Genomic DNA, 8,901 nt, shown 5'->3' on the forward strand with positions numbered 1-8,901 from the left:
AAGTACATCAATTCATCTTTGTTTCTGTATTGAAATTGCTGCCTGATACTCAGAGCTTTTTTTCAGTCGGAACGCACCAGAGCCATCCACAGATCCCCCATAACAGTGCCATCCACAGATCCCCCATTAACAGTGCCATCCCCATCTGGGGGGTTTCTTTGCTGGGCTGGACTTTTATAGCCCCCCCATTTTTTACTTGCATCCCTGTTCTCTAAAGGGGCGGTTTTAGGGGGCGGTCCTAGGGGTGGGTAGGGGCGTGGCAAGGGGAGGGGGGGTGAGTTCCACCACCTTTTCTCTGAGAAAAAAAGCCCTGCTGATACTACAATTTTTAGGGTGTTTACATCCCTTTTCACGTAATTCAATTCTTTAATCCTTAATTGTGTGATTGGGGTGAAATTACAGAATGAAACTACAGATTTTAGGATGCTTGTGTTGTCTGATATATAAATACATTCATTAAACCTTGTTTCAGGGGTGGAATTGTGCCCTGACACTACTTCTAAGGGAACGGGCAGTGGCCACAATGTTTCTGGAGCTGGCAGTAGTAGCAGCAGTCACAGTGACATGCCATGCTCTGCATCACCCAGTAGCCCACACCCCTTCTCCAGCAGTCAAGGCTCCACATCATCTAGTGGTCCTGATGCTCCTACTGCTTGTCACTAGCTTCATCAGCAATCAATCACCAAGACGATTCCAAAAAGTCAACAGTATGCGGATCCTAATGGCGCAGAAGCTGATTGTGTCCATGGTACTACAGTCCCTCCCTATCCATATGTTTGACTCTGCACCTTTCAGGGAACTGATGGCTTGTGCAGAGCCAAGGATTGAGAGTCCCCATCCATTATTACTTTTTTTTTTAAAAGGCAGTACCAGCCCTGCACATGTATGTTAAACAGAAGGTGGGCCAGTCCTTGAGCCTGTCGGTGTTTGCTAAAGTTCACGGCAGGGCCGACGTGTGAAACTGTAACTACAGTCAAGGACAATTTATGTACTTTACAGCCCGCTGGGTAAATGTGGCTCTTGCCCAGCCACCCCAGCAACTTGGCCAGATGATGTCACTTCTGCCTCCGCGTTCTCAAGCTGTGAGTCTTGTGCCCATGTGCTCTTCTACCTCCTTATGGGAAGAACATTGTGTAAGCGCTGCATCAAGGAGGGCTGACCCATGGACACTGCATGGTGCAAGTCTTTAATCTTGTTGCAAACCATTTCCTGAAGTCTTCTACTCAACTGTAAGACATATTGAAAATGGCCAGGAAACTATACATGCACTTGAGTCACTCTTACACTGAAAAACACACCCTCCTTGAGCTGCAAAGACAGAATAGCATTCCCCAACATTGCCTAATATGCGACGTTTCCACACATTGGAACTCCACCTTCCAAATGTTGGACCAACTATATGAGAAGACGGACAGGAGAACTCACCTGAGTAACTTCAACGTTAGCCAGTGGCAGCTCATGTATGACACCTACCATTTGCTCAGGCCTTTTGAGCAGTCCTCTTTATTTGTTAGTCACCAGGACTACGGGCTGAATGACGTCATTCCACTCCTTAACGTCTTGGAGCAGATGCTGATAAATCTGGCTGGCCAGGGGACAGGAAATGTGGGGTTTACATCTCATGGCCACCTGAGCCCTGTGGGGTCTGAACTGGCAAAGGAGGAGTTGGATATTCATGCACAAGCAATGTATACAGAAATGGGTGGTTTATGTGCACAAGTGACAGCAGATAAGCCAAAGGAGCTGGAGGCAGGGGCGTAGCGTGGGGGGGGGGGGCATTGCCCCGGGCGCCAAACTGCAGGGGGGGCGCTCCGGCGCTGGCTGAAAGTTTATATTGTACGCTTTTTTCAGGATGCGCAACGGCCGGCCAGAGTCTGAGGCAGAGAGCTGTTTAGTGCGTGCGCCCGCCCTGCCCTGATGATTCATTTGTGCGGTCGCGGCGGGCGCACTACTGTGTTGGTTAGTTAACTGTTAAGTTAACAACTAGACTAATTAACATACATGGTTGGCGCCGCCTCCTGCTCCTAGTTGTAATCATTAGGCTGGCCGCTGGCCTGGCTCCCTCCGGCTCCGCCCACTTTCCAGAGGGGAAACACAGTGCGGAGCGCGGGAGCCAGAGCCAGCAGAAGATTGCCAGGAGCAGGAGGCGGCACCGCGGCAGAAGACAGACTGAGTCCACTAGTCAGTGTGCACTGTGTCACTTCAGACTCCAGACAGAGAACTGTTGAGTCAGAGACTGACCAGGCCCTGAGTCTGAGTGAGCCCCCCTGAGCCAGTGAGTCGCCCTAGAAGAGTCCAGAGTGTCCAGACTGAGACTACTGCAGAGCAGAGGTAGAAAGGCAGTTAGTGGCACTAGTAGTGTAGTGATTAAGTTGGGTGGCCATGTCAGATGTCACAATGATGACCTCCCTCCCTGTCCCTGAGTCTGTGTGTGGGAGAATGGTGGCTCAGCTGGTGGGTTTACAGTGTGCACCACTGTCTGAGCCAGGCTGAGCAGCATGCAATAATAATGGTAATAAATCAATGAGTGAAGTGCCAGATCTCTGCCAGGCCAAATAGGTGGCGTGGCAGTCTGGCATTCATGGTTCTGATGTGGCAGGATAACTGTAGAGAGGCACTGAGACAGTACTGCCTCTGGGATGCCATCTGCCCATCTCTATACCAGGCCTACGCTGGGGCTGGGCTGGTATGGACAGCAGAGATGGGCGGAAGATGGCATCCTAGAGTCAGTACTGTCTCTGGTCACCCTTCACCAGCACCCTGACTGCCACCTGCTTGGCCTGCCTGGCTCTCATGGCACTTCACTGCATACCTGCTGTTTGGCTAACAGCTTCCTCTTCACTTCACCTCATGTCCAGACAAGTATCTCTGGCAGTCGCTGACCAAGTTTTAGGCTAATTTCTCATTAGCGGCAGGGCAGGCTGTCGGATCCTGCCGGTGATTTACATGTGCCCCCGGACTGACAATCCATCCCCATTGACTATAGTGGTGGAGTTCTGGCGGCCTCTTACTGTGCGCTGCTATACTGCCGCCGGAACTCAGCCACCACCCCCATTATAGTCAATGGTAATGGAGCGTCAGTCCAGAGGCACGTCACGTGTAAGCTAGCGGTGGGACAGATACGTCAGGCTGTTCAATCGCCGGAATGCTGGTTGCTAGGAGCAATGTCCAGTACTGCAGCCTGTGCTTTCACTTCAGTATTCATGCGGGCTCCCCTCCCTGTTTAATTCTGATGGTCTTGGTCTGGGTGTGTGTGGTCACAAGGTGGTCTAGCTTTTTATAGACCTTTGTGACTGAGTTTAGGGGCAGTATGTCTCCAGCCTTGCTGGGATGCAGGAGCCATGTACCTCACCTTGGTGATGCCCTCTGCCCTGTTTGTGTGGCCACCTAGCCAGGGGACTAAGGCTATATGCACACGACTGCGAAGGGTACTTTAACACTTGCGTTTTTCTTTTCCGGCATAGAGTTCCGTCACAGGGGTTCGATATCGGAAAATAACTGATCAGGTATATCGCCATGCATTCTGAATGGAGAGTAATCCGTTCAGTTTGCATCAGGATGTCTTCAGTTCAGTCTTTTTGACTGATCAGGCAAAAGAGAAAACCGCAGCTTGCTACGGTTTTCTCTCTGGCGAAAAAAGACTTGCCTGAATGCCGGATCTGGCGTTTTTTCCCATAGGAATGTATTAGTGCCGGATCCAGCATTGAGAATACCGGAATGCCGGATCCGGCCTGCACATGCGCAGACCGGTAAAAATGTGAAAAAATGTACAAGACGGATCCGCCTGTCCGCATGACAAGCAGAGAGACGGATCCGTCCTTGCAATGCATTTGTGAGACGGATCCGCATCTGGATCCGTCTCACAAATGCTTTCAGTCAGCGGCGGATCCGGCGGGCAGTTCCGATGACGGAACTGCCGACCGGATCACACTGCCGCAAGTGTGAAAGTAGCCTAAAAATGAAAATTTTTAATGGACGTTTATTTTACTGATTCCTTTGGATCCATTCAATTATATGGGGGCAGTCTGTCATTTAAAAACGGACAAGATAGAACATGTTCTATTTTTTTTATGTCTATTTTTCACAGTCAAAAAACTACAATGTGAATAACCCTATAGACTACCATTGGTCTTAAAACAGATGTGTGATGGTCTTAAAAAAATCCAACTTTGTGAGAGGGCTCCTGGTTTCTGTGGAGGGAGGATGTCAAGTCTGTATGCAGCTCTGCCGGTGACTGCCATTGGTCAGTCTACATGGGGTCCAGGCAGCTGCTTGTTTGCTAGCACTTGTTTTTTAGGGATGGGCACCCATGCTTGGTGGATAGTGAGTGTGGCTGAATTTATAAAATGCCTTCCTGTGTCATTCCAGCTCTTGCCATTTGGAGACCAACGCGGTCAACTAGAAGTAGAAAATCCTTACCTAGCTTAAACTATACCCTACCAGGAGAAGCAAGGACCTTCTCAACATCATCACAAAGACACAAGGTAAGTGAATGCATGGACACCCATGCTTGGTGGATAGTGAGTGTGGCTGAATTTATAAAATGCCTTCCTGTGTCATTCCAGCTCTTGTCATTTGGAGACCAACGCGGTCAACTATAAGGAGAAAATCCTTACCTAGCTTAAACTATACCCTACCAGGAGAAGCAAGGACCTTCTCAACATCATCACAAAGACACAAGGTAAGTGAATGCATGGACACCCATGCTTGGTGGATAGTGAGTGTGGCTGAATTTATAAAATGCCTTCCTGTGTCATTCTAGCTCTTGCCATTTGGAGACCAACGCGGTCAACTAGAAGTAGAAAATCCTTACCCAGCTTGAACTATACCCTACCAGGAGAAGCAAGGACCTTCTCAACAGCATCACAAAGACACAAGGTAAGTGAATGCATGGACACCCATGCTTGGTGGATAGTGAGTGTGGCTGAATTTATAAAATGCCTTCCTGTGTCATTCCAGCTCTTGCCATTTGGAGACCAACACGGTCAACTAGAAGTAGAAACTCCTTACCCAGCTTAAACTATACCCTACCAGGAGAAACAAGGACCTTCTCAACATCATCACAAAGACACAAGGTAAGTGAATGCATGGACACCCATGCTTGGTGGATAGTGAGTGTGGCTGAATTTATAAAATGCCTTCCTGTGTCATTCCAGCTCTTGCCATTTGGAGACCAACGCGGTCAACTATAAGGGGAAACTCCTTACCCAGCTTAAACTATACCCTACCAGGAGAAACAAGGACCTTCTCAACATCATCACAAAGACACAAGGTAAGTGAATGCATGGACACACATGTCTAACCATGATATTGTCATGTGTATGGTGGCTAATGAGTGACCGTAAAAAAATATTTTAGTTAGATTATTTTTTTATTTTTTTGGGGCAGAAGACTACACCTTTGCTGTTAGCTATTATGCCAAACAAAAAAGAATCAGGTGCACAAGGCAGAAAGAGGAGAAAGATAGAGCAGAAGCAGCAAGCTAAAATAGCTGGAAGCCTTGACAGGTTTCTTGTGAACACAGCTGTAAGTACATTAGGATCACCATCACCAGTAGCATCACAAGAGCCTCACGAACAGGAACAAGTGCCTGTGGACATTCCTATTGTTACTTTAGAAACAGAAGAGACAGCTTTGTGTGAAGATGCTCCTACTTCTGCTCAGCCAAATATTTCTGCTCGGCCAAATATTATACTAGAAAGAATTGACCTCAAAGTCTTCACCGATATTGGCTATTGGCCAGATACTGTGGATGAAACTTTGAAAACTGAACTTGTCAAGAGAGGAACAGTGGAACTACAGAATAAGGATGCATTGTTTCCAAAAGATAGTGATGGCAGGTCATTTTCGAAGGAATGGTTCTACATGAATTTGGAGAATGGCGAGACTATGTTAAGGACATGGTTAGTGTTTTCACCTATGAAATGTGCTGCATATTGCTTTCCTTGTATGCTTTTCCAGAAGGCCAAAGGGAAAAGTTCATTTGGAAAGTCTAATGGATTTAAAGCATGGAGAAAACGAAATCCCAGGTTGCTAGAACATGAGCGTAGTTTTTACCACTATCGTGCATTTACAATGTGGAAAGAATTTGAAATGCGGCTACAAAAACAAGAAACTATTGATGCTGCTGCCCAGCTTGTACAAAAGAGGTAATTTGAAAAGTGGAGGGCAATTCTAGTGAGAATAATTGACTGTGTGCTATATCTAGCAAGACAATCCTTACCCTTACGTGGTCACTCTGAAAATATAAGCAGTGATGATAAGTGTGGAAATTTCCTAGAAACTTTCAAGCTACTAGCAAAATATGGCCCAGTTGCCAATCAGCACCTTCACAAAGTTCAGCAGGCACATGGGTACTCTGTATCCTACCTCTCTCCACAGAGCCAGAATGAGTTAATCAGCTTGCTTGGTGATCATGTTAGAACAGCCATCTTGTAAAGAATCACAAAGGCCAAGTATTTTGCTATCATGTTTGATAGCACTCCAGATATTTCTCACACTGACCAAATGTCTCAAGTGATTCGATATGTTCACATTGAAGATACTGAAGTCAACATTCTCAAATCATTCATTGATTTTATTCAGTTATCTGGGAAATCTGCAGATATTATTACAAAACACATTTGTGACAAGTTAAAGACAGATGGCCTTAAGCTGGAGCACTGATATGGCCAAGGATACGACAACGCAGCAACTATGGCTGGACACACTAGTGGAGTCCAGAAGCTCATTTTGGATATCAATCCCAATGTGCCATGTAACAATCACTCGCTCAATCTTGCTGGTGTGCATTCAGTTGGTGTTGGAACAAAGTCTATAACTTTCTTTAGCACTGTAGAAAAATGATATACTTTCTTCTCAAGCTCCACCCATAGATGGGATGTTCTTAAGGAACATGTACCAATTAACGTAAAGCGATCATGTGACACAAGATGGAGTTCAAAGCATGAAGCTGTGTGTGTACTTGCTAAACACACTGATAAAATAATAGATGCTTTGGAAATGCTGTGAGACAGGCCAGGAGAAAACTTTGAAACCAAAGGGGATGCAGGAAGTCTATTAGTTTGCATTATGACTTATCCTTTTTTTTCCTTCTTGCATTTTTGGAGTCCAGTATTAAACGAAGTGAATGATACTCAGCTCTACCTGCAGCAAAAACGACTTGCCCTTGATCAATGTGTGCAAAAGCTGAAAGCACTGGTTTTATTTTGCCAGGAAAAACGAGACAGTGTAGTGTTAGAGGCAACTGAGAAAGCTCTGCAGATATGTCAAATGTACAACATTTCTACAGAGAGAAGAGTTGGAAGACGTAAAAAAGATGCCTGGCGAGCTAAGGCTACTTTCACACTAGCGTTCGTCGGTCCGCTCGTGAGCTCCATTTGAAGGGGCTCACGAGCGGACCCGAACGCTTCCGTCCAGCCCTGATGCAGTCTGAATGGATGCGGATCCGCTCAGACTGCATCAGTCTGGCGGCGTTCAGCCTCCGCTCCGCTCGCCTCCGCACGGACAGGCGGACAGCTGAACGCTGCTTGCAGCGTTCGGGTGTCCGCCTGGCCGTGCGGAGGCGTGCGGATCCGTCCAGACTTACAATGTAAGTCAATGGGGACGGATCCGTTTGAAGATGCCACAATATGGCTCAATCTTCAGGCGGATCCGTCCCCCATTGACTTTACATTGAAAGTCTGGACGGATCCGTACGAGGCTATTTTCACACTTAGCTGTTATATGCTAAAATAATGCAGACGGATCCGTTCTGAACGGAGCCTCCGTCTGCATTATTATGATCGGATCCGTTCAGAACGGATCCGATCGAACGCTAGTGTGAAAGTAGCCTAAGTTGTGATGCTGGCTTGACCTTAATACAAGAAACAGGAAGAGAACATCTAGAATCAATTGATCGTCTTAAAGCAGAAATCACAAAACGCTCAACACAGATGAATATGCTTCACCAGAGATTTGCTACATGTGCTAAGTACAGAGAGTTGAATGCTGCAGCTATGTTCAATGAAATAAATCGCCTTTGGAAGCACATTGTCTTGTATAAGGAAGTCAACACCGATGAGCAGCCTGCTAACTGGACAGCTTTAGATTTGCTTCGATGGGTGTACAAGTGGAAGCTGCAGGAGAGTTTGACTAACTGTTGCATTAAGAATATTTTTAACCATCACTGTTTCAACTGCCAGTTGTTGAAGAAGTTTCTCCAAACTGAAATTAATCAAAACATATCTAAGATCTACAATGAGCCAGGAAAGACTGACTAACCTAGCAATGGTTTCAATCGAATCAAAATAGAGTTTGAAACCGTAATTGGAAAATTTGCAAAAATCAAAAGCAGGGATTTTAATTTGAGGTAAGTGGATTTACTTGGATTTAGAATTCACTGAACATTAGCTATAATGTTGTCTACTAGATTTCAAGTATTTGATAAAATAATTGTGGATAGCTCACCAACTTTCACAGTGTGGTTGAGGTGCTCTAGTCTGAGACTGAACCCTCAATCAGTCAAGGTAAAGTGGAAAAATGTGAGTAAACGACTGGCACTCACTATGTGGGTCACAACAACAGCATTTATTAACATAAAGGTCACAAGGATAATCACATCAAGTTAAAACATCATGGTCGACACAAAAAATTATACATAAAAATATCCCCTTAAAAATTAAGATTCTAATAAAACCATTCACTGATATATAAAAGAGGTCTGCTGCATATAGTGAGGACTATCCTTTGATGTTAAATAAAAGTCCCAATGTTCCACTTAGATGGTCAAAGTGAATCTATAGCAGTGTTGCTTTAAGACAACATGGTATGCGTCCGGACAGAAATATATATAAATTCGGATCCTGGTGTCCACAGAGTATGAGGCTTCAAATGCCTTTTCCACAGTAGCGGAGACGCCGG

At 45.8% G+C, this 8,901-nt stretch overlaps 1 protein-coding gene across 1 annotated transcript; it reads left to right on the plus strand.

Moving 5' to 3' along the window:
• Positions 1 to 4,022: 4,022 nt before the first annotated feature.
• LOC122944007 (zinc finger MYM-type protein 5-like) lies at positions 4,023 to 6,200 on the plus strand. The gene is made up of 2 exons (XM_044302202.1): positions 4,023 to 4,484; positions 4,566 to 6,200. Exon 2 carries the CDS (start codon positions 5,416 to 5,418, stop codon positions 6,151 to 6,153), a length of 738 nt encoding a protein of 245 aa, XP_044158137.1. The 5' UTR covers positions 4,023 to 4,484; positions 4,566 to 5,415; the 3' UTR covers positions 6,154 to 6,200.
• The last annotated feature ends 2,701 nt before the right edge of the window (positions 6,201 to 8,901 follow it).

The sequence above is a fragment of the Bufo gargarizans genome, chromosome 7 (genome assembly GCF_014858855.1).
Source record: "Bufo gargarizans isolate SCDJY-AF-19 chromosome 7, ASM1485885v1, whole genome shotgun sequence".
NCBI lineage: Eukaryota > Metazoa > Chordata > Amphibia > Anura > Bufonidae > Bufo > Bufo gargarizans.